At 37.8% G+C, this 24,863-nt stretch overlaps 5 protein-coding genes across 8 annotated transcripts; 3 read left to right on the forward strand and 2 right to left on the reverse strand.

Moving 5' to 3' along the window:
• Positions 1-1,034: 1,034 nt before the first annotated feature.
• On the reverse strand, positions 1,035-7,147 carry LOC125474823 (CRM-domain containing factor CFM2, chloroplastic). 3 transcript variants are annotated; one of them, XM_048578923.1, is made up of 14 exons: positions 6,381-7,147; positions 5,337-5,868; positions 5,121-5,251; positions 4,650-4,937; positions 4,406-4,562; positions 3,961-4,253; positions 3,473-3,532; positions 3,305-3,361; positions 2,684-2,998; positions 2,337-2,582; positions 2,017-2,251; positions 1,765-1,895; positions 1,434-1,666; positions 1,035-1,283 (listed from the first exon to the last, which is right to left on the reverse strand). In XM_048578923.1, the coding sequence occupies exons 1-13, from the start codon at positions 7,083-7,085 to the stop codon at positions 1,460-1,462; spliced, it is 3,357 nt and encodes a 1,118-aa protein (XP_048434880.1). In that variant the 5' UTR covers positions 7,086-7,147; the 3' UTR covers positions 1,035-1,283; positions 1,434-1,459. The 3 variants fall into 3 exon arrangements, with proteins under 3 accessions (XP_048434880.1, XP_048434879.1, XP_048434881.1); XM_048578922.1 differs by having other exon boundaries at positions 1,035-1,666; XM_048578924.1 differs by lacking the exon at positions 3,305-3,361 and having other exon boundaries at positions 1,035-1,666.
• A 441-nt stretch (positions 7,148-7,588) lies between these two features.
• LOC125474824 (protein CREG1-like) lies at positions 7,589-10,296 on the reverse strand. 2 transcript variants are annotated; one of them, XM_048578925.1, is made up of 6 exons: positions 9,901-10,288; positions 9,117-9,152; positions 8,463-8,664; positions 8,289-8,361; positions 8,053-8,170; positions 7,589-7,896 (listed from the first exon to the last, which is right to left on the reverse strand). In XM_048578925.1, the coding sequence occupies exons 1-6, from the start codon at positions 10,152-10,154 to the stop codon at positions 7,857-7,859; spliced, it is 723 nt and encodes a 240-aa protein (XP_048434882.1). In that variant the 5' UTR covers positions 10,155-10,288; the 3' UTR covers positions 7,589-7,856. The 2 variants fall into 2 exon arrangements, with proteins under 2 accessions (XP_048434882.1, XP_048434883.1); XM_048578926.1 differs by lacking the exon at positions 9,117-9,152 and having other exon boundaries at positions 9,901-10,296.
• Positions 10,297-11,896: 1,600 nt separating this feature from the next.
• On the forward strand, positions 11,897-12,889 carry LOC125475017. The gene has a single exon (XM_048579347.1). It carries the CDS (start codon positions 11,897-11,899, stop codon positions 12,887-12,889), a length of 993 nt encoding a protein of 330 aa, XP_048435304.1.
• A 4,420-nt stretch (positions 12,890-17,309) lies between these two features.
• Positions 17,310-18,476, forward strand: LOC125474827 (metalloendoproteinase 2-MMP-like). Its single transcript, XM_048578929.1, has one exon. The coding sequence runs from the start codon at positions 17,332-17,334 to the stop codon at positions 18,256-18,258; it is 927 nt and encodes a 308-aa protein (XP_048434886.1). The 5' UTR covers positions 17,310-17,331; the 3' UTR covers positions 18,259-18,476.
• A 4,047-nt stretch (positions 18,477-22,523) lies between these two features.
• On the forward strand, positions 22,524-23,733 carry LOC125474828 (metalloendoproteinase 2-MMP-like). Its single transcript, XM_048578931.1, has one exon. It carries the CDS (start codon positions 22,589-22,591, stop codon positions 23,513-23,515), a length of 927 nt encoding a protein of 308 aa, XP_048434888.1. The 5' UTR covers positions 22,524-22,588; the 3' UTR covers positions 23,516-23,733.
• The last annotated feature ends 1,130 nt before the right edge of the window (positions 23,734-24,863 follow it).

Raw genomic sequence — 24,863 nt, forward strand, 5'->3', positions numbered from 1 at the left:
AAATTTGGGGGCATTTTTGTCATTTTTGCTAATTTAACTTAAATTTTTCATGAAAAGACCAAAATAATTAAAGATGGACAAACTTAAAAACTAATTCTATGGACTTGAAATCTCAGGGACAAGGTAAAAAATTATGTTGATCTCAAGCTAAAAAGCCTTTGTTTTCTTTGGTACAAATTATGGTTTTATTCTTCTTGTACAAGAGAAATTAAGGGAAAATGGAAAATGGAATTGGAATCTCTGCTTCCCACCGTTGGATTCGGATCCGAGTAGGGTGACAAATCCGAGTAGGGTCACCTGGATGTCATATTAGCCTAGGCTTATCCAAAAGCTAAAAAGCAAAAGTTGGATGAAAATATCACTAATCTTTGATTATTATCCTCTTTCCTCATCCTCCGGACGGACGGGTGGACCATTTGAAGCCACGTAATTTTGACTTCGACTGGCTACGTAACATTATTTCTTCAACGTCGACAGAGAAACAAAGTTACAAAACGCATGCTTCGGCATATGCCGGATGGGGCATGCAATGTCATGTCATTCTCTATATAAAGGCTCCTGGGTTTCACACAAGCTGAAATATAGAAAAGGACTTGCACGTGCGAGAAAAATTTATATGAAACGAGTAACGTCTTGGGTTAATAATGCAATGTCATTCTCTTATATGGGGATATAAGTTGAGTTTGCTGAAAACATCGCAACCCTTGCATCCTTGTTTTATGCAGAGTTTTCAAAGTTTTAAAACCCAAGGTCAAAATGTGTTCCTTCCTCAGCCATAATCGCTTAAATACAGAAATCAACAGCGCATTCGACACTACAACCAACTCTATTCGACGCTTTCGACCGAGCTCGGTTGCGAGTTGGCACGCTTGAATTCACAAAAAGAAAATAATTAACTTATAATTACTCGACATGCGCTCTGCGTAAGCTTTGTAATTTTTAGAGTCAATACCATTACAATGTACACACTAGATCATTTCATACATTTACTTTTAACCTTTTTTCTTTTCTCTTTATTCCTTAAAAAAAAAAAAAATCAAAATTTGATGAATGTTTATAAATGTTTCGAAAATTCACAGATACAGAGGGTGTCTTCTGAGTTTACAACTTGACTAAACCTAATCTGAACCTCAACTCAACCAGCTCTCTGGACTTCTAGCGTTAAACTTCCGGTCATTGGATGTAAAGTGTCGACGGAATGCCTGCATTTCTCTTCTTGAAGCACTAAATCAATCTATGTACGAAGGTTATTAACCATTCCAAAGTTATCATCTCCACAATTCCTGGAATTTGAGATGCCAAAAGAGGTAAGAACAGATGAATTCCGGAGTCTACTCACGCTCTTAAGATGATCATCGGCTTCGGTGACTGTGTGTGTAGGTGCAAGCTTTCTACCGTAGGCAATGATCAAGGGATAGATGATCCAGCGGTACCTTCTGGCACAAGCTAAGATTCCAACCTAAGCAGCTGCATCTTCGCCTTCGCGAGATTTAAAACCGCACTCGAGTCTTATTGCCGCCAGGAGTTCGGGAGACACAGCACCCCGAGTAGAAGCATTTTTCCCCGTGTTACTTCCATTACGGCGAGGATTGTCTCCTGCGCCCCAGCCCCTGTAAAGTATAACTTTGCTAGGCTCCTGGGAGACTAAAACCGCACCCGTTGCTTGCTACGAGAGAGGCAAAAAGAGAGAGATCAGCAATTTATAATGTAAGCAAAGAAAAACAAGGGGGATAAGAGAAATAGGAGGAACTTGGGCGTGCACACCTCCAGTTTGAAAACAACTTCCCTGACCGAAGTTCCTTTTGCTCTGCCCTTGACGTTCACTATCGCAAGAGGGTGCTTCTCAAAGTGCGCCTTGATTGTTTTAGCAACACCAGTTACAATGTTGCTCCTTCCTAAAATGTGATAAGAGAAGCCAAGTACTTAAAGTTTCTTACCAAGTAAACAACCGCTTTAGCAAATTATAAATGAACACGAAGAGGTAAACCGGAAAGCATAAAGTGGTTATAAAATTACCAACTGCTATCACAGGGCGGTTTTTCATCTTGAGGGCTTGTTTTCGCAGAAGAAGCCTCTCATTGTTGGAAAGACGAACTGCCTTCGAGGGCCTCTCATTAAAATTCTTTCTTACCAGTACTGGGACTGATGGTTCTGATTCACTATTGCCAGGTCTGCGTGATGAGTCCCTGGCCTCATTATCAGAAATGCAACGATGTTTGACCACAGTTGCTGAACTGCTCAAACGGTTTGTCTGAAACCACATAAATCATACAACATAAGAAGTTTCCAACCTAGAATATAAACATGCATAGAAATTCATGATAATTGATATTTACCGAGAAAGATTTAGAGACGGGGACTCCCTCCTCTCCATTTACATCCTTGAGCAAATTTGCATGCGTTTCATTTCTAGTTGGTTCACTGGAAGATACTGGCTCAGCTTTACCATTTTCATCCTCACCCCAGATCGAAGAGAAAGTAAGGACTTTATCCTGTTGTGTGGCTACCTGACCGTCTACTACAGTGCCCGTTCTATCTTCCAATTTCATGGGAGTCACATGAACTTCTTGTTTGTTTCTAGCCTTAACAAATACAATGTACACTGTTTCAGATACCAATCTTCCAAGCTGCAGAAGATACTAAGGAGGTACTAAATATAAACATGCATAGATGTAGATATTACCAGAACATCTTCGGAACAACACGTAGATGGGAAGTCTTCAACTTCTCCATTTATATCCTTGAGTGAATTTGCACGACTTTCATATGTAACTGATTCATTTGAAGATCCTGTCTCAACTGTACTAGTGTCATCCTCTTCATTTGTAACTGATTCATTTGAAGATCCTGGCTCAACTTTCCCAGATTCACCCTCGTCACAGGTCGGAGAGAAACTCGTCATATTGTCTTGTTGCGTGGCTAATTGACCGTTCACAACAGGTGCCACTCCATCATTCAAACTTATGGGAATCACATGAGCTTCTTGTTTGTCTCTAGCCTTGAATGATACAAAATGCACTATTTTAGACCGTACTTCGGAAGAAGGTACCAAGGAGGTGGTAAATATTTAAATAGAATGAAAACATCTGACAAATTAGCATAGTATTTACTATTTAGATTGACATTCACTTCATGACAAGCAGGTTTTACAGAATGAGAGAGAACCATGTTAAATTCAGTATCTGATCTCAAACGTTATTCGGACTTTACAACGTTTGCCTCTTCAAAACTATTAACTTTAGCTCAGTTTATTACTTAATTTGGTTTGAAGCCCATGGAAGTATATAAACATGAGATAACTCACCAATTGAGTTCTTGATTCGTTAACCGAGTGCGTATTGTCTGATTCCTTTTCTTTATTCTATTTCAAGAAAAACATAGCACAATTTGCCTCACTTTGAATGGGAACAACGGACATAAAATTTTGATAGAAACTGATAAAACAGAATTATAAATACCCAGGACAACTCACCAATTGAAGCTTCAATTCAGCTATGTTTTCATTAAGCTTTAAAACATGAAGTTTCAAAGACTGCACGTCAAAGCAGGAAACAAACAAAAAGGAATCAGATGATGAAGTAGTTATGACAATGGGGAAATTTTAAAACAGAAAATAGACAAATTAGTTTAGTTATAGATAAAAAAATAAAAAAAAAGAAGGAAAGTAGATTGAGCCAAGATCCTTGAATAAGGGATTCCATAGCAGTGAAACTATAGGTGTATACTTTATTAACATATTTCCAACCAAAAGCACCTTTATCATCAGGTTTCAGGGGAGATGACTTTGTATGTTAAAAGTACTTGATAGTATATGATGGAATAAGATCACTATGTCATTAATCCAGTCTCTTTGAACTAGGCGGATTCCTTTTCCAAATGCAGCGTTTTGGGTTGCAGGAGGCTGGTTGGTAATGACAAATAGCTTAAATGCACGTGAGCAGATAGAAAATCCAATTTTACCTCACGACGCTGTGCCTCAATAGAACGTTTCATTGCTTCTCTTTTAGTCAGAAGTGTCTGAGGTCTCAAAGAAGCAGGCCTGCTATAATTTTTTCCGCGATACACAATAATTGCATAACCCTTACTCACTCTCTCCACTGCCACTAGTATCCCACCACTTTCTGCCTCTAAGGTTTGTGCTACTTGGTGAACAGCTTCGATGCTTTTCTCATTAGATATTATCTTAACGAGTTCCCTGTACTTCCAATGAAGATGCATGTTTTCAATTGTTCCATCAAATACTCCTCGCCTTCCTGAGCATCAAAATATAAGTTAAAACCACTTCTAAAGGAACTAGATATTTTGATAGATTTCCAATATGACCTATGAGTTAATTCAAAAGAACAAAATAATCAGGTAACAAGCAACAAATAGTGAGTTCAAGAGAGAGTAGATGGCAACTCACCCATCAGTAGGAAAGGCTTCATTCTCAAGCCAACCTTCCTTAGCATATATCTTTCTTCTTTAGTAATACCTTCTTTATCTATTTCCGGTTGTTGGGGGGTCGCTGCGTTCTCCAGATCCGCTAGAAGTTTTTCTGCCTTTACTCTCTTTTCTAAAGCCTGTTGATTACAGATAAGCCATTTGTAACACACAAAACAGCCAAAGCAGAGAATTCACCTAACTGTAGCATCTCAATGAAATCATACCATGGACAATTTAATGCTAGTCCTATCGACAGCTGCCTCGGTAGACTTTAGCTTTCTTGCGGATGGAAGCCCCATTTTATGATCATCGATCCAGACATGTTTATTTTCTGGCTCGATACTGGGTTCAAGATCCTGTCTAGATGGAACTGAGGTACTACGCTCAACACGTATTGCATGCCTCCTCCGCTCTTCTATTGCAGACGAAACTGCAGGTGGCAGAAAATCCTTTCCCCTATACAAAACTATAAATTCCCTGTCCCGAGCAAGCAGAGTTCCGCCAGTCAGCCTCTGCAACAGAGTACATTTAATTAAAAGTAGCAATCGTCACAAAGTCTTCCAACATGAATGTATGATAATTAAAGAAGAAGTCCCCATTCAAATCAATTTAAATGTAAATTGACTGGACAAGCAGTTTATTCTAGTTATAATAGAAAAGTAAGACTGAAGAGAAATTCCTAGCTTATCTTCAACCTTTAACTCTTCAGCCATCATCTCGCTATTAGTGTTCTGTACCCCTCTTTTAACAGCTATTTTGGCAATCTCACATTTTTCCCAGAGTTTGACAATGGAAGCAGCCAAACCCTGAAGATTTCTATTTCTGCCTGTAAACAAGAAAAAATTTAAAAAATTATAGTAAATAAACACTGGCCAGAAAACAAGAGTTATAAAAGCTTAAGCCTAACTCACCCAATGCAAAATGACATGGTAAGGGTCGGCCGAGTCTTCTTATTGTGGTCATTTCATCATCTGTTAGTTTAGGCTTCAGACCATAGGGAAGAAGGCGGAAAGGTTTCCTGTATCCAGGAACAATGGCTGGTAGAAGGTCAGCATCAACGGGAAGAGGTTCGTAACCCCACCAATCAGTAAACCGCGGCCCCAGTCCCTCTAACATGCTGTCATTTTCTTCTGAAAGTTGTGCCTCGCCCGGAAGTTGAAACCGAACTCTACCTGGCAAACCAACACCTTGTACTAATCCTGGTTGAGCTTGTTCATAGCTTGTACTTGGTACTATAGCAGAGTTTACATCATTTTTGCTGGATGTACCGCTCTCATTTCCTCCATCATTGATGTGTGTATCAGGTAGTGCATTAGAGTTAGCCTCGCTCATTGAATCTTCGCAAACATTGTCACGCAAAAAGTATGGATACTTATAGTTCACCCCCCTATACAAAATTATCTTACTTCCAGCCCTCCAGACAACCAGCCCTCCAGTTTTTCTCTGAGAATGTCAGGACAAGGGATATTACCAACCTGTTAATCCAACCAGAGTGTTGCTTTTGTACTAGATTATGCGTTCGTTTGGAAGTGATTTTAAAATAACTAAATGCGCTTTTAGAGAAAATGTTTTTGGGTTCAAAAATCACTTGAAGTGCTTTCTGCAACTTCAAATGCTTTTCCAGGATTCACTTGCATTTTACTAAGGATTGGTTCCAAAAATAATTTCATCAAAAGCCCTTCTGACAATATTGGACAAAAAATGTCAAACTGTTTATGGGTCATAGAAAGTGCTTCTGGGAAAGCACTCCTTTAAAAGCACTACGAAGTGCCTTTCCAAGAAAGTGTTTCTAATTAAAGCACTTCTAGTAAAAGCACTTATGACCAGAAGAGCAAGCAGTCCCAAATGGGCAATGTCAAGTGACTCAAATCGATAGCAAGTATAAACAATCATTGCACAAGTCAAAAACAAAAACATTGAGTGATTCAAATAACTAGTGAAAATTGAAGCCTAACCTCCAACAAGTCATGAGTCCTCTTCATGTTCAACCTACACAAATCCTCACACACAATCTTCACAACCTCCGACCGCCGCCAGTTCTCGTGAATCCCATTCACAATCCCTTCAGTAATCCCAGCCTTCCCAATCTTCAGCTTCTTCCTCAGCCCAAGCCCAACCGTCGTTAGCCGCCTCAACTCACCCTTCCCCAATCTCAGCTCCGCCAATGTCGGAACCCTCCCCTCCCCCTTCCCCTTCCTCTCCTCCCTCTCTAATTCCTTCTGCTTCTTCACCTCCCGCCTCAACTCATGAAACCTCGCAATCGCTCCGCCGGTACCCGGTTCTGGGACCGCGTTCTCGGGCGTGCTCCAGCTTGCATCTAGCGTGTGCCCGACCCGGTACTTGGGCAATTTCTCCGGAATCGGAACAAAGATTTCCCCGGCAGACTTCGTATCGGGCTGCCTGTCGGGATTTTGGGTGCTCTCGGTGAACCCGAGGCTTCGGAGCTTCTCGGCGATTCTCTGAATGGCAGACTTGGGCGCAAGTGTTTTGGTGTCGGCGGCGGAGCTCCGAATGGTGAATTTAGAGGATTTAGGATTTTGGGAGGGGAGGGTTCTGGGAAAGGAAAAGAAGGGAGAGAGTGATGGGTGGTCGGTTATGGTTTTTGGCGGGAAGCGAGAAGTGGTAAGGTGAGTTGCAGAGAGACTCATCGGCGGCGACATTTCATTGCTCAGCTCTCCGACGGTTGCAGGGTATCAAGTTTCAAGCGGGTGAACGCTTTCGAGCCAATTGTTAACGACTATCTATCTCTATCCTCAAATCACGTGACTCGCGCGTGAAATCCCGCGGAAGGGAAAGAATTGAGATGTGCAGGAAACACGGGCAAATACATCAAGACTAACAATACAATTGATTGAAATTTTTTTGTTTCAAGTTTTCAACCAATTGTATTATGACACTTGATATATCGGATCACATTCCCGGCACTGAAAAATTTATCCCTAAATCAAAGCCATATGACTTTTCTATATATAGTAAGAAAGGTCAAGGTCAACAGTTGTTCCAATAACCTTTTTGTTTAAACGAGGGTAAAACAATTTTAGATAATGTTGTGTTTGCTAAGGGTTACTAAGTGAACGCCTTCAAAATTCTGTGAGAATTCATACAGGTCATTGCGTGATTCGAATCAAGATCCTCTTCAAATCTCGCAGTCGAGAGCTGAAGGTTCGAGAAATCCGGACTACTCGTTTTAAATCAACCACAAATCATCATTACAAAGAGCGAGTTGCATTTTAAGCTTAAACCACAGAAAGCAGAAAGAAAAATACAGTTCCTTGTACAGACAAATTATGCGCAATTGCGTGAACGATTTACAGAACTTACATGGATGATTATATATAATTACAATTGTCTCCTGTGATTTACAACAGAGTTATTATGCACAATTTGAATGCAGATCCATCCAGCTCATAAACATACAAGAGGAATTACAGTTAGATCACGAGTAATCCTCGAATCAAGGCGTTCTCTGTCCTGTAGATTGCAGAGATTCGTTTTCAGTAAGTCGAAAAGCAAACATAAACTTTTAAATTGAAGGCTTGAAGACGGGAAAGTAAGTTTTTTCATTCAGATATGAAAGCATGAGGCTACGTTTTAGCTATTGCGGACGAGATATGCTTTAACACTCACGTTTTGAGATGAAGGTACTGATCGACTGTGAGAGGTTTTGGACCGCCAAACCAATCGATCAGAAAGATATTCTCGATGTCCAATTTGAAGAACTGGAAGTTGTGACCCTTGGGCCAGTCTGTTAACCATCCAACAAAAACAAAAATCACTTAATTAGCTGAGCAAGAGATAAAACGAAAAACTGAAATTACGAAAGAACCGCAGGTTGTGTGTGATATTTGTGTATTTAGTATTACCCTTCATCTCCGGATGCTTTGTGAACAAGGCACTTATAGCAAATTCTGTTTCTTTGGGATCCGCAAGCTTCAGCTGCAAAAATATCATGCATCCCAGGTTAACGATAATTAATGCGATTTATCCTCCTCCTCGGGAAAATATGGATAATAAATAAATTCTCTGGTGCAACACACCTTCCCGTTAAGTGTAAGCTTTGCACAAGTGGGATTCTCTGGGTCTCTCTTGCCGCAGGTTCCAATAGGATGCTCACTAATTGTCAACGAAGCTCTTGGATCATTCAGTGCGTTTCTTGCAGTCGGATCAAGAGTTGTCAAGTAGAAGTAAGGGATACCACGGCCGTTTCCAGGTTCTCCATCGCTAAATGAAACCACATTCCTGCATCGTATTTTCAAAATTATTTTATCCGAGAAACATCATAGTTGTTGTAATGATATAGAGGTTTCATTAACCATCTGAGATACAAGAGTTTGAGGCAAACATAGAGCGCTATTGTGCGGAAAGGCATAACAAATGGATCTTTTCAAACAAGAATCGCAGAGCGAAGAAAACTGCATTATGCAATACGCACACTGTCCTACTGGTGGTAATTTTCTTCTTTATGTAAACTCGATCCTCCTACAGGGCACAAGTACTAAAACAAAGAAAGGAAACTAAACACTAGGATTGTATGTCTTGCCTCAAGTGAACCCTGCAAAATATTTCGCTTTTGCAGTTGTACCTAAACTTGTACTTATGAGGGCGGAAACTAGACATAGATACTAGCATTAGCATTCGGTAGTATATCTAACGCGATCATATATATAACAAGAAAAAATAAGAAATCTTACCCGAAGGGTGCTCCTCCCAATTCACTTGAGATAGTACTGTGAAAGAAAAACAAATCACAAGCAAGCATCAAATGTCTAAGCTTCCAAACAAAAATATTTTTCGTAAAAAAACTTAGTCGATATTTTTCAAGGAGCACTTGGGATTTTAAAGAAAATATCAACTACTTTCTAATGAAAACACTTCTAACGTACGGCTCGTTTGGAACTGCTTTTAAAATAACAGAAAACGGTTTTTGTGAAAATGTTTTTGGAACCAATCTTTAGGAAAAATGCATGTGAATCCTGCAAAAGCACTTGAAATGCTTCCTACAAGAATCGCATAACTGGAACCTAGAAACTACTTTTGGAACTCAAAAACATTTCTGGCTTTCAGTCATTTTAAATTGAATTCTAAAAGAGTTTATAAACGCTTATGAACTAAAGTGCTTCTTAGATAAGCAATCATAAACGACCCCAACAAGTGCTTCCGTAACCAGAAGCACTTTTAATTCTTACTGTCGCTAAAAGCACTTTCTAAGAACCAATTTACAAGCAAGTAAGATTCTACAACACCCAAACATGTTTGAATTTCATCACAAACACATGAGCTTCGAAATCAGATCTCCAATTTGACCAATAAGAACCAAATTAAAATCACACTAATTTGGTTCTCGAATCAGCCAACATAATCATAGCCAAAAAGCCCCCAAATTAACCGAAAGCAATCTTCCCACGACAGTAAAAAGTAAAAAAAAACCAACAGAAACAACACGAAATTACGAGAAGAAAGTAAACAGATTCTTACTTCAAGACGCCCCAGGAATTCTGAGCGACCAACCAACGAGCAGTGGCGGCAGCATTTTCCGGGTCGGGTTTTTTCAGCAAGAGAACCCGCCCATCCACAGGCAGTTGGATACCCGACGGTAGAGAAACCAAGTAGACTGCGAACACGAAGTGAACAAGACCTTTGATCATCGTCGTCGTCGTCGTCGTCATCGGACTCTGTCGGTTTTTTGTTGTGGTCTTTGTGCAGAGAGATGGAAAGAAGGAGATGAGCATAATACTGTACGGGCATGTGCAATTTATACCCGTAATCTTACGGGCTGACCGATCCCCCAACTACCAGTTGTGAGGGCTCGCCACACAGGGAGGTGTATCCTCTGCAAGCGGGTGTAGCGGATATAACCGCCGGTCTCTCTTTTTCTTCTTTTCTGTTTTGGTCAAAATTTCTTATTTTCCTCATAAACAATATAGATAGGTTTGAAAATCTGATCTTGTTGTTTTCGTATCATATTCATTATTTTAACGAGTTGGGTTGTATTGAACTTACTATCTAAATGGGTCTTAATAGGTGACTTGATAATGACCTTACATGTTAATGAGTTTTAACGAATTACCCGTTAATGACCCAACTCATTAACTAATTGACCTGAAACTCGTTATTTTTATGGCATTTCATTTTACGTCAGATAACTGGTTGTCTAAGAAATTGCCAGCTCTAAATAAATAGATGCAAATAAATCTTCAAATTTATTAAAAAAATGAGATGTTTTAAGAAATATTCTAAAAAATGAAAAAAAAAAAGGTGGAAAATTAAAATTAAGAAAAAAAAGTTGCACAGATGACCGAAGAGTTTGCATGCGCTTGATTGTAGCTTCTTCCTGGCCCGTGAGTGGGTCCCCCAACATGGTTTTGGGCCTTATCCGTTATCACTTTAATTCTAAATAATGCCTCTATCTACCTTATCCGGCCCACGTTTTTTCTCAACTGGCTTTTTGTTTTCTTATCCATTTTTATTCACTTTATTTATTTTTGGAGAAATTCACATCAATTGTCCACTTGGAGCTTATACAACACTAACAGGTCACTAGTCATAGGACCCACAACCATAAGCGTGTCAAACAATCAGAGACATAGGTCACTTGTTCACTTCTAACACCGGCATCATCCCAGATTAAAGACATATTGATAGGAAGGGATTCCTATATTTTTATAAAAATGGGGATTAGTTATAAAAATAGAGATTAGTTGTGGGGTTCACACCATATCAAACTTTAACGATCCGAACGGCCTATTTTTCAAGTTGCACCTCATAAATCATCCTTGTAAAATATTAGCTAAATCAGAAATGTTTAAGACATCTAATTAAGTTCATTAGAAATTAACGAATACTTTGTTATAGAAGAAACAATGAAATTTTATCTTGATCATTAAATAGGCAAATAGTTTCAGATTGAATTAAATTTTTGCAAGGATGATCTATTGATCGAGACTTTAAAAATAGACAGTTCGAATCGTTAAAATTTGATGTGAAGTGAGCCCCATACCTAATCTCTATTTTTTGAAAAAAATGAGAATCCTTTTACATAAAAGGTCTGTTTCTTAATTTTCTGATCTGAGACTTATATTCAACAAAACACACAAATATTTGTCGAGTTTAGAAAGGGCCAACAACAAATCAAGAAGCCCATAAGTGCTGGGCTTCACAACTGGACTTGACCGCAAAACAGTTGGACTAACGGAAGCCCACCCAGCTAGTCCACAGGTTCGCGGAAGCAGCGGAGAGCACATTCCGAAATGCAAATAGTCCAACCGAAAAGTCAGATTCCTCCGAGAATTGTCAGCTGAAACATCATCATCGATTAAACAATTCCGAAAGAGTCCGACATGTCGACGCACGCCAGCAACACCAACCGCCCGACCGCTTCAGAAATCCGAACCCTCCGTTGGAATTGGAGCCCCTCAACGTCTCTGCACTGACAAGGTAAAAAAAAAAAAACACCAATCCGAAGATCAAGCACATGGGGTTTCTCACCTTCGCCGCCGCAGGCGGCTGCCTGATCTTAATAGGCGCGTACGAAGCCATTTCCTCCTCAATCCAAAACCCAGATTCAGATTCATCTCCGCCGTCGCCGCCTCAACCTCCGATTCGTCCCCCGATGGCGCAGTCGAAAGCGAAAACCCAGTCTCTGTCGTCGTCGATTTATTACCTGGCCGCCGCCGTTATTTCGTTGCTGTTCATCTTGAACTCTTTGGTTTCGTTCTTTGACGCGCTCGACTCAGCGGATCCAGTCGGCTCAGCTATGCAATTGCAAGTGCTGGCGATCGCGTCGCTGTTCTTGCTCTACGCAATTACGGGTCTTGTGGTAAATTTCACGAATTCAGCTCTACCTTGTTCGTTGCTTAGTTTGGTCGGTCTTTTCGCTTTCGTTGAAGAATTTTTAATGTTTTACATGCAAAGAAAAGACACTTTTGGAATCGAGAATCGGTACTTTGATCTGCTGCTTGTGCCGATTGCTGTGTGTATATTTTCTACAATGCTTGAATTCAACAACCCCAAATCGAATTATCCGAAATTGGCTCGTGGGGTTGGGCTGGTTCTGCAGGGAATGTGGTTTCTGCAAATGGGTATTTCTTTGTACACCAACTTCGTGGCGCACGGATGCTCGTTGCACGAAAAGAGTAGAGGGAATTACACTGTGAAATGCAAGGGGCACCCTGAGTATCACAGGGCTAGAGCCATCGTCACGCTTCAGTTTAACTGCCATCTTGCTTTTATGGTGGTTGTGCTTGTGGGAGTGTACTCGATTATTGCTAGGAAGCGTGGTGGATTTCGGGGTGATGTTTTGCACTATAAACCGCTTGGCGCAGAGATACATCAGTTTGATAATCAGAGCCAATTTACTTTGGATTCTGATGATGGCGATGATGAGATTAAAGAGGAGGGGAATTCGGCAATGCAGAAAGCCGGCGAAGTGGAATTGGGTGTCAACGGTTTTGGTTCTCATAAGTGAGGTATATCTTACCAAATTTTGATATGCTGAATCTAGAACTTCATTTTTTGTACCCTTAGAATTTATAAGCGAGTTGGAAGACTTCTTCCGGTTTCGTGCTGCATTTATGCATTCAGTTTCAACAGACTTCCTGAACTTGATGAGCGTTGTTGGCAGGGTGAAATACTGATAAGTAGTTCTTTGTAACTTCCATATAGATAGATAGTCTTCATGGGTGAGCTCAGCTTGTATGGTTGATGAGTAGGGATTTGGAAAATGATGTAGCAGTTCTTCAATCTTTGATCTCAAATGGCATTAAGTTTCATAAATCTTTTCTAAATTGATATCGTGAAAGTGAATCGATGTCTGGTTTTTTTTTATTAAGCGTTCCAAGTTTCATCAGTTTTGTAAAATGTTAAGCAATATGGATGGCCAATTTAATTTTCTTCAGTAGTTGCGTTGGTAATCTTTTATCATGTAACTCAATTCGATTTCGCTGCTGAGTTCAGTTGCATCTTATGTACATTCTCTTGGAATCGACATAAGTTCTTCGTACGAAGGACATATAGGAATATTTTTTAGTATATAAGTAGTATTTTTGGTGTTTAAGCTGCAAGATTGCACAGGACCAGGTTCAGTATTTAACTTTCATGGTTAGCTAACAAGTTTCCGAATTGCGGATTCAGAAGGACCTTACGAAACTCCACCTTTTTGTTTGGTTTTCTTCAATTTCCTGGATTTTCTTCATGACTTCTTGCCTACTCTACTCTGTAATCGGAGTAGCGTAAACATGGTTGGGTTTGGTAGTCCATTCCGTATGGATCTACGAAGGCAAATTTTCGCCGAGACGATTTTAAGTCATTCATGATTTGTGCTTCTATATAACGGATTAGGATTCTCTTCCCTTCTTTTTTCATCCCTGTCCATCCCCCCTATCACTCTCTATTTTGTCTTTCCCTTTCTATAAAAATTTAATATAAAATGTTGACGTGGCTTAACCGTGACCGTTTAAATAGAAGGGGAGAGAAAGAGAGGGGAAAAAAGAGGGGAGAGAATCCTTCTTCCTATATAACGAACACTGACCAAGCTTGCAAAAGGGTACAGTCAATTTGTTACTTGTTTTGTAGTTGTACAACAGAAACAAACAAGGTATGAGGTACTCCTGTGCATATCTGGGTTTACTGCTTGAAAGCTGCAAGTTCCCAGAAAAGTGGCAAATTGAAGCCGTTCCCACCGTTTGTTTCTTACTAACCAGAAAACAAAATTGGCTTAAATGAATATAAATTAATAAATTAATTGTTAAACTCGTCAAAAAAAAAAAATGTTATCGGCACTGCAAAAATAATATTTTGCAGCTAAACTTTCTATAATTAGAAGAAAAAAAAAATTATTGTGAGGAATGTAGAATGAAGTTTTTAGAGTATTAATAACAGTTAAAAAAAATGTCAACATTAATTATTGGCAACATAGAGAACAAACATGACATAACTATATGATGTCGGCGCTTGTTTTTATAACTATCACGCGGTGGTCTAGTGGGTGGAGCGAATTTCAGGTTTGGATATCACCGAGCTCATTTTGGATTTGATTCCTGATGCTACTGAAACACATGATGGTAGCTCAACTGGTCCCTTTTTTTCATTAAAAAAAAAATTGGTCTTTTTAAAAATGATTATTTTAGGTAATTTTAGAAATCTAATGTGGTTACACCTGCATGTCACTCGTGAACATATTCCAAATTCAAGTGCATGGATTTGTCAAAAAGAAAATTGAATGTATTTGTAAGAAATCTGCCCAAAACGGCGTTTTAACTCGCACCCAAAATCATCTCTGATCTATAAATGAGAAATTGGAAGACACATTAGAAATGTTTAAAGGGAAATGCTAAGGATATTCTCGTAAAGTCGCATTTTTTTATGATTTTTTTTTCATTTTACTGTTTAACGTCAATTCTCGTGTCAACATTATTTTATTATGAAAAAACATGATGTGGCAAAAAATCCATGAAGAGTCACACTTTTAAAATAGTCTCATCTTTCTCATCCGTTGTGGTACTTATACGCCTTATTCTCGTAGAGTGTATGACCCTTCGCCTTTTGAGTTTACAGGTGGACATTCTACTCCAAAATAGTTAATACCTTTTAATTTTTTTTTTTAAATTTTAAAGGTTAGACCTTGCTTTAATCTTCCACCAATCACTCCCCCAGAATGATTAGTTTATATACCTAACTTATAAGAGGGGGTCGACATCTTAAAATTGTACTTGTCTTGTCCTTAGTTTTTTCTTTAAGGCCATTGTTTCTCGAACCTCAAAAGACCTCGTTACAGTCAAAGTCATTATCATATTACAATGGAAGACCCAACTCAATCTTGATTTAATTAGCAATTAATTAACGAGAGTTTTATCATTAATTATAACTCTGCAATTTTGTTATAGTAATATATGTATTACTATTTTGACAAAAAAAAAATATACATATTACAATATCACTTTCAATTTCATTGATATTTGTCTATTACCTACTGAGTTTTTCCCCCAACATATACAAATTACCAATGAGATTCTTCTAACTTCCTGAACATAGCCTAATTTATGGTGAGCGACGTACATTTTGTATCTACTTATGTATTGTTATCTTTTTACATATCATCATCACCTAGTGACCGAATCGCCCTCGCGAAGATCACTACACCACACTTTACGTTCACCCAAAGAGCCACCAGATTTTGTGCATCAATAGATACTTTTTAAGAAATATGTGGATGTCTAGCCTTCTATTTGTTGAACGTGTTAACATGTCTAGCCTTCTATTTGTTGAACGTGTTAACTTTGATGTTTGAGGAACACGACTATATTATGCAACGATCATGTTCTGCTGAACAACTTTCCCAATTCCTAATTCGGTAGTAAATCTTTGTGAAACTCCACTGCATCTAATGTATTGTCAATTTGTTTTGTATTTACAGTCAATTCTGTACATATCCTGCAATTTCCCAAGAAAATTATGCATGGAAAACCCAAGTCATTTCCACCATTTGTTTCTTATTAAACAGCAAACAAAAGGGCAACTTGAATATGATACGTTAATTACGATAATCTGTAAATTTATATTGTCAACTGATTTTACGGTGGATGTTCAATTTTTTTTGTATGGCTTAGGAGCATGTTGTCTTACATGTGAAACCCAATGGCCGCACATGCTCCAAGTCATCCGATTTGCATTGGCTATGTATTAAGCTTGAAAAATCTCCACACAAGAGAGGGTGTGTGTTAGAAAATTTTTTATAACATATGGGTTATGAATATAATAAAGGATGACAGAGTGCTTCAAGACACGTGTAAATACAAATGTTTCATACTCTATTTAGCTCACATGTAGTGTGCAGAGGGGATATACGAATATACAATTGATATACATATTTTTTTTCTTTTGCTATTAATATCTTTAGTCTTGTACAATGTCTAGTATTGAATTGATTGAAATAGAATTGTCACTAAACTTGTCAATCTATATTGAAGGAAAATTAGACAGCCAAGTAAAAACCTTGTCCAAGTTTTTAGGTTAAAAATGTATTAGTCCTCCCCATTCTACTATTTTTTTTTTTAAATTATGAAGTAAATTGTTCTTCCTTTAATTTGAACAAAATATAAAAATTAGTATCCATTTCTTCGTAGCTAGCAATTCATCCAACCAAAGCATATCCTAAACGCCAACCCCAAACTTCATACCACCGCCGTAAACCAAAGAAGCTCTATTTCATTTAAATCTTTTATTTTGCCACAATTTCTAGAAGAGTTTTTTTATTGTGATTAGAACATTGGACGGTGCATCATATGTCGTGATGCAAGTGGAGAGAAGTTTTTTTTTTTCAAGTGTCATTCCACTTGTATAATGACATATGACAATATGTACCTTCATTTTTTCTATGATACTTCCATAGACTTGACCAGAAAATCCTAATTTGCTGCATATGTGGGGGCCTTTTCTCTCTCATGCCTTGAGGTTAAATATATCCATAGGGTAATATGCTAGGGAAACAAAATTTTGTAAACCAAGGTATGTGAATGTTGATGTTTGAATTATTAATTAAGAATTTAGTTTAAAAATTTGGTCTACCTACCATTATCCTTCTCGATATTAATATGTTCTCTAGTTATAATTTAGGTCTCACCTTCCGACAGTCTCTCTTTGTAGTGACTAGTTTTATACGTATCTAATAAGAATAAGTCTCCAAATTTTGTTCCTCGGATTTTTTTTTCCAGGGTCATCATCTCGAACCTCAAGACTTAGGCACAGTCAAAGTCATGATCATATAGCTATGAAACCCCAGCTCAATTTCAATTTCGACATTAATAATGAGGACTTATGGGTGCTCATTAGACCTATAAATAGACCTCCAAATGCAAAGCTTTTGCAACATCCTGAATCTGCTTAATCATAAGTGCTTTACTAGTATAATCAATGGCATCACAAAACACCCTTTCTCTCTTCACAGTCACTCTCCTCGTCCTCCTTTCTCTCCTCTCCCAAGCAACATCGTCAGAAACACACAACCAAAAAACTTCACCATTCGAGTTCCTTAACCATCTCAAGGGCTGTCACAAGGGTGACAAAGTCCAAGGCATCCAAGACCTAAAAAAGTACCTTGAAAAATTTGGATATTTGAATAGCTATTCCGATAATGATGACTTCGACGACATCTTGGAGTCGGCGATCAAAACCTACCAAGTCAATTACCACCTCAAGGCTACCGGAACCTTGGATGCCAAAACAGTGTCGAGAATGACGATGCCACGGTGTGGTGTCCCCGATATCATTAATGGTACCACCTCCATGCGATCGGGAAAGAAAAGGCAACCTCATCACCGTGGCGGAAATGGTTCGACTCACACAGTTGCTCATTTTTCTTTCTTATCCGGAAACCCTAAATGGCCTTCGTCTAAGTACCAACTCACCTATGCTTTTGATCAAAGCACCCCAGCTGAGGCTCAGGCCGCAGTTGCACGAGCTTTTGCAACATGGGCAGGAAACACACACTTCTCGTTCAGTCAAGCCCAAAGCTACGAAAACGCGGATCTGAAGATCAGTTTTGGCAGGAGAGATCATGGAGATGGGGCCCCATTTGACGGCCGAGGTGGGACTGTTGCTCATGCTTTTGCACCAACCAATGGGAGATTCCACTACGACGCCGATGAGCCGTGGGCTGTGGGGGCTGTGGAGGGTGCTTTTGACTTGGAAACCGTGGCTTTGCATGAAATCGGGCATCTGCTTGGGCTAGGACATAGCTCTGTTGAAGGAGCTGTCATGTCTTCCGGTGTTCGTACTGGATTTACCCAAGGTTTGCATGCGGATGATATTCAAGGAATTAAAGCTTTATATAACACCTGATGATCAGATAATCAAAAGTACTAGAGGATAAATAATTAAAGTTCAGCAAAAGTCAACTTTTCATACTTTTTCTTTCCTTTATCAGATAATTATGGTGCCTCACCTGGAGTGTACTGAGATTTGCAATACATTATTGCATCAATAAAGTTGTAACAGCATATAAATATATATGCTGAAAATTTGATTTCTTTATCAAAATTATGAATTTTCTTTTTATATATTTTAATGTTTGAACGTTTTAGTAACTTTCTACATTTTTAGTAAACCATAGATTTGTTATGGTTTGAAGAATAAATTAGTATTGAATTCGTCATTTACCAGATTCGAACTTAAGATGTGTCACTTATAAGTGTAGTAAAATATCCTAGACCGTAGCAACTTTGATGATTAAATTGAAAGATTATACAAGAGTACGTTCAATATTTTACTTTTGTGTTGTTTCCATTTTACTACCCAAACTATGGATGCAAACTGTAAAGCGTAATTGGTCCTAAACTAGATGAAGCCGGCCCACACGTGTAGATATAAATTTTAAAACAAACAAAAAATGATAATTACCAATGTGGTTTAAAAAATGTAGTGAAAATATTATTTTTGGTCAAATGCCAATTTTAACGCTCAGAATCCCTTCTCCCTTGAGATGCACGCATTCTTACAAAGTCTACACACTTGAAATTAAAAAATGCTACTCTTATCACATTTTCATATGACATTTTTATCATCTCTCCAATAAAGATGGTAACCACATGCATTGTTGGGTCCTATCTATATTAGAAATGTGGTAGAAATGTTATATAAAAAATATGATAAGTACGTATTAGTCCTTGAAATTAAATTCAAAATAACTAACACACAGATGTATACATGCCGCCATGCAAATAATTTTGGTCTCAGTTTTAACAGAAAGCTATTGTGACCAAAATTGCAAAAGTAAGCACACAGTAGGACTTAAGTTGCCAAAACTGAAATAAGAAAAAATTGCTCAAATTACAGAGACCAAAGTGTAATTTGGCATATATATATATATATATATATATATATTTCTTTTGCTATCGAAGCATCAGTTAGTGTTAGGCTTTTAATATTTTAAGTTTATTTAGTGCCTACGATTGAATTGAGTTGGACTTAAGCCGCTTAGCGTAGAAATACATTAGTTTGATAATCAGAGCCGATTTACTTTGGATTCTGATGAAGGGGATGATGAGATCAAAGAGGTATATATTACCATAAGTGAGGTATATCTTACCTCATAAGTGAAATTGGGTGTCAACGGTTATGGTTCTCATAAGTGAGGTATATCTTACCAAATTTTGATATGTTGAATGTAGAACTCCATTTTTTTTACCTTTATAACTTATAAGCGAGTTGGAAGACTCTTCTTCTGGTTTCGTGCTGCATTTATGCATTCGGTTTCAACCAACTTCCTGAACTCTATTATCGTTGTTGGCAGGTGAAATACTGAATGTTAAAGTATTTCTTTGTAACTTATCTATAGCTAGATATTCTTTATGGATGATCTCAGCTTATATGAATAATGAGTAGGGATTTGGAAAATGATGTAACAGTTCTTCAAGCTTTGATAAACTGAGATTTTGAAAGTGAATCGATGTCTGGTTTTTTATTAAGCGTTCCAAGTTTCATCAGTTTGTGAAATGTTAAGCAAAATGGATGGCCAATTTTATTTTCTGCAGTAGTCGTTAATCTTTTAATCATGTAAATCAATTCCATTTCCCCGCTGAGTTCAGTTGCATCTTATGTACATTCTCTTGGAATCGACATATTATAGGATTTAGGACAATTAGCTAGGATTCTTTGCATCTTGTGTCCTAAATCTAGTTGTAAGCAGTTCTTCGTACGAAGGATATATAGGAAGATTTGGGTATTATATAAGTAGTATTTTTGGTGTTTAAGCTGCAAGATTGCAATTAGCAGGTTCAGTATTTAACTTTCATGGTTAGCTAACAAGTTTCCGAATTGCGCGAATTCAGACGGACCTTACGAAACTCTTTGTTTGGTTTTCTTCAATTCCCTGGATTTTCTTCATGACTACTTGCCTACTCTACTCTGTAATCGGAGTAGCGTGAACATAGTTGGGTTCGGGAGTCCATTACACGCTTACTGAGACCCGTATGGATCTACGAAGGCAAATTTTCGCCGAGACGATATCAAGTCATTCATGCTTTGTGCCCTGCGACGAACACTGCGCAAACTTGCATAAGGGTACAGTCAATTTGTTACTTGTTATGCAATTGTACAACAGAAACAAACACGGTATAAGCTATGAGGTACTCTTCTGTACATATCTGGGTTGAATACTTGCAAGCTGCAAGTTCCCAGAAAGTTGGCAAATTGAAGCCATTCTCATCGCTTGTTTCCTACTAACCAGAAAACAAAATTGGCTAAATTGAATATATTTATTAATAAATCTTAATTATTAAACTCGTCAAATTATTCTCGACCAAAAAAAAAAAAAAGTTATTGGCACTGCAGAAATATAATTTTGCATCCAAACTTTCTATAATTAAAAAAATACACTTGTAAGGAGTATAAAATGAGATTTTTGGAGTGCTAGTAACAGTTCAAATATATATATATATATATATAGATATCTACATTAAGATGTCAGCATTTTTTTTTTATAACTATCACGTGATGACCTAGTCGTTGGAGCAGTTTTCAGGACTGTATTTCATATGGTTCATTCTGGATTTGATTCCTGGTACTATTGAAATACACGATGGTAGCTACGAGATGTTTGAAATGCCTTTGTAAGTCTTTTCAGTCTCGAAACAATGGATAGTTGTGGCTTCGCCACCAGCTAGTCTATTCTTTAACCAAAAAAAAAAATTACATTTGTTCTTTTAAAAAATGATTATTTTAGGTAATTTTAGAAATCTGATGTGGTTACACCTGCATGTCACGCATAAGCATATTCCAAATTTAAGTGCATGGATTTGTAAAAGAGAAAATTGCATGGATTTGTAAGAAACGTGCCCAAAACGACGTTTTAGCTCGCACTCAAAACCATCTCTGTTCTCTAATTGAGAAAGTGGAAGATGCATTACAAATGTTTTAAAACAATGCTAAGAAGAGATTCTCGCAAAGTAGCATTCTTTATGGATTCTCTTTTATCTCACAGTTTAACGTTAATTATCGTGTAAACATTATAAAATATTGTGTAAAAAATATGAGGTGACAGAGAATCCATAGAGAGTCGTCCACTTTTGAGATAGTCTTCTTAACATTTCTCATGTTTAAAATGCCAAAAAAAAAAAAAAAAATTATGTTTTAATTTTTGTTATACATATATATGGAACATCAACTTTGACTAGAAAAAACAAACCTTGCGTTGTTTTTTAGATCTTGCTCTAGTCTTCCACCAATCACTCTCCCAGAATGATTAGTTTATACACCTAACTTATAATAGTGTGGGTCTACATTTTAAAATTTTACTTGTCTTGTTCTTAGTTTTTTCTTCACGGCCGGCGTTTCTCGAACCTCAAAAGACCTCGTTACAGTCAAAGTCATCCTCATATGACTGTGTGAACTTAGATTGTTATCTGATTTTACGATGAATGTTAAATTTTTTTTTTTACGGAATAGGAGCATGTTCTCTTACATGTCATTGGAAGACTAAACGGTGCGCCATATGTCGCGATGCATGTGGAGAAAAGTTTTCGTTACAAGTGTCACTCCACTTTGTATAATGACATATGGCAATACGTATCTCCATTTTTTCTATGATACTTCCATAGAATTGACCAGAAAACCCTAATTTGCCGCATATGTGGGCAGCCTTTTCTCTCTTATGCCTTGAGGTTAAATATATCCGTAGGGTAATATGCTAGGGAAACAAAATTTTGTAAACCAAAAGATGTGAATGTTGATGATTAGATTATTAATTAAGCGTTAATTAATGTGCTTATTTACTATTAGTGACACATTATTTGGTTTGCAAATTTAGTTTAAAAATTTGATCTCCCTACCTTTATCCTTATCGATATTAATATATGTTCGCTATTTATAATTTAGGTCCCACCTTCCGACAGTCTCTCTTTGTAGTGACCAGTTTTACACGTATCCAATAAGAATAAGTCTCCAAATTTTGTTCCTCGGATTTTTTTTTTCCAGGGTCATCATCTCGAACCTCAAGACTTAGGCACAGTCAAAGTCATGATCATATAGCTATGAAACCCCAGCTCAATCTCAATTTTGACATTCATAATGAAGACTTATGGGCGCTCATTAGACCTATAAATAGACCTCCAAATGCAAGGCTTTTGCAACATCCTGAATCTGCTTAATCGTAAGTGCTTTACTAGTATAATCCATGGCATCACAAAACACCCTTTCTCTCTTCACAGTCACTCTCCTCGTCCTCCTTTCTCTCCTCTCCCAAGCAACATCGTCAGAAACACACAACCAAAAAACTTCACCCTTCGAGTTCCTTAACCATCTCAAGGGCTGTCACAAGGGTGACAAAGTCCAAGGCATCCAAGACCTAAAAAGGTACCTTGAAAAATTTGGATATTTGAATAGCTATTCCGATAATGATGACTTCGACGACATCTTGGAGTCGGCGATCAAAACCTACCAAGTCAATTACCACCTCAAGGCTACCGGAACCTTGGATGCCAAAACAGTGTCGAGAATGACGATGCCACGGTGTGGTGTCCCGGATATCATTAATGGTACCACCTCCATGCGATCGGGAAAGAAAAGGCAACCTCATCACCGTGGCGGAAATGTTTCGACTCACACAGTTGCTCATTTTTCTTTCTTATCCGGAAACCCTAAATGGCCTTCGTCTAAGTACCAACTCACCTATGCTTTTGATCAAAGCACCCCAGCTGAGGCTCAGGCCGCAGTTGCACGAGCTTTTGCAACATGGGCAGGAAACACACACTTCTCGTTCAGTCAAGCTCAAAGCTACGAAAACGCGGATCTGAAGATCAGTTTTGGCAGGGGAAATCATGGAGATGGGAGCCCATTTGACGGCCGAGGTGGGACTCTTGCTCATGCATTTCCACCAACCAATGGGAGATTCCACTACGACGCCGATGAGCCGTGGGCTGTGGGGGCTGTGGAGGGTGCTTATGACTTGGAAACCGTGGCTTTGCATGAAATCGGGCATCTGCTTGGGCTAGGACATAGCTCTGTTGAAGGAGCTGTCATGTCTTCCAGTGTTCGTACTGGATTTACCCAAGGTTTGCATGCGGATGATATTCAAGGAATTAAAGCTTTATATAACACCTGATGATCAGATGATCAAAAGTACTAGAGGATAAATAATTAAAGTTCAGCAAAAGTCAACTTTTCATACTTTTTCTTTCCTTTATCAGATAATTATGGTGCCTCACCTGGAGTGTACTGAGATTTGCAATACATTATTGCATCAATAAAGTTGCAACAGCATATAAATATATATGCTGAAAATTTGATTTCTTTATCAAAGTTATGAATTTTCTTTTTATATATTTTAATGTTTGAATGTTTTAATAACTTTTTATTTTTTTAGTAAACCATAGATTTGTTATGGTTTGAAGAATAAATTAGTATTGAATTCGTCATTTACCAGATTCGAACTTCAAATGTGTCACTTATAAGTGTAGTAAAATATCCTAGACCCTAGCATCTTTGATGATTAAATTGAAAGATTATACAAGAGCACGTTCAATATTTTACTTTAGTGTTATTTCCATTTTACTACCAATTTCAACGCTCAGAATCCCTTTTCCCTTGAGATATACGCATTCTTACAAAGTCTACGCACTTGAAATTAAAAAATGCTACTCTTATCACATTTTTCATATGACATTTTTATCATCTCTCCAATAAAGATGGTAACCACATGCATTGGTGGGTCCTATCTATATTAGAAATGTGGTAGAAGTGTTATATGAAAAATATAATAAGTACGTATTAGTCCTTGAAATTAAATTCAAAGTAACTAACACACAGGATGTATACATGCCGCCATGCAAATAATTTTCGTCTCAGTTTTAACAGAAAGCTATTGTGACCAAAATTGCAAAAGTAAGCACACAGTAGGACTTAAGTTGCCAAAACTGAAATAAGAAAAAATTGCTCAAATTACAGAGACCGAAGTGTAATTTGGCATATATATATATATATATTTCTTTTGCTATCGAAGCATCAGTTAGTGTTAGGCTTTTAATATTTTAAGTTTATTTAGTGCCTACGATTGAATTGAGTTGGACTTAAGCCGCTTAGCGTAGAAATACATTAGTTTGATAATCAGAGCCGATTTACTTTGGATTCTGATGAAGGGGATGATGAGATCAAAGAGGTATATATTACCATAAGTGAGGTATATCTTACCTCATAAGTGAAATTGGGTGTCAACGGTTATGGTTCTCATAAGTGAGGTATATCTTACCAAATTTTGATATGTTGAATGTAGAACTCCATTTTTTTTACCTTTATAACTTATAAGCGAGTTGGAAGACTCTTCTTCTGGTTTCGTGCTGCATTTATGCATTCGGTTTCAACCAACTTCCTGAACTCTATTATCGTTGTTGGCAGGTGAAATACTGAATGTTAAAGTATTTCTTTGTAACTTATCTATAGCTAGATATTCTTTA

This window comes from the organism of the source record quoted next, unplaced genomic scaffold (assembly GCF_019419815.1).
Source record: "Pyrus x bretschneideri cultivar Hongxiangsu unplaced genomic scaffold, Pyrus_bretschneideri_v1 Contig13, whole genome shotgun sequence".
Lineage (NCBI taxonomy): Eukaryota > Viridiplantae > Streptophyta > Magnoliopsida > Rosales > Rosaceae > Pyrus > Pyrus x bretschneideri.

Coding starts and splice junctions, on each gene's coding strand:
- LOC125474824 (XM_048578925.1), bottom strand. CDS start 10,154: ATGCTCATCTCCTTCTTTCCATCTCTCTGCACAAAGACCACAACAAAA. Junction 8,362..8,462: donor AGCTTACACTTAACGGGAAG/GTGTGTTGCACC, acceptor ATATTTTTGCAG/CTGAAGCTTGCGGATCCCAA. Junction 8,171..8,288: donor AAAGCATCCGGAGATGAAGG/GTAATACTAAAT, acceptor GATGGTTAACAG/ACTGGCCCAAGGGTCACAAC.
- LOC125474827 (XM_048578929.1), top strand. CDS start 17,332: ATGGCATCACAAAACACCCTTTCTCTCTTCACAGTCACTCTCCTCGTC.
- LOC125474828 (XM_048578931.1), top strand. CDS start 22,589: ATGGCATCACAAAACACCCTTTCTCTCTTCACAGTCACTCTCCTCGTC.
- LOC125474823 (XM_048578923.1), bottom strand. CDS start 7,085: ATGTCGCCGCCGATGAGTCTCTCTGCAACTCACCTTACCACTTCTCGC. Junction 5,252..5,336: donor ACCATGTCATTTTGCATTGG/GTGAGTTAGGCT, acceptor TCTTGTTTACAG/GCAGAAATAGAAATCTTCAG. Junction 2,583..2,683: donor GTTGTTCCGAAGATGTTCTG/GTAATATCTACA, acceptor GTATTTGTTAAG/GCTAGAAACAAACAAGAAGT.
- LOC125475017 (XM_048579347.1), top strand. CDS start 11,897: ATGGGGTTTCTCACCTTCGCCGCCGCAGGCGGCTGCCTGATCTTAATA.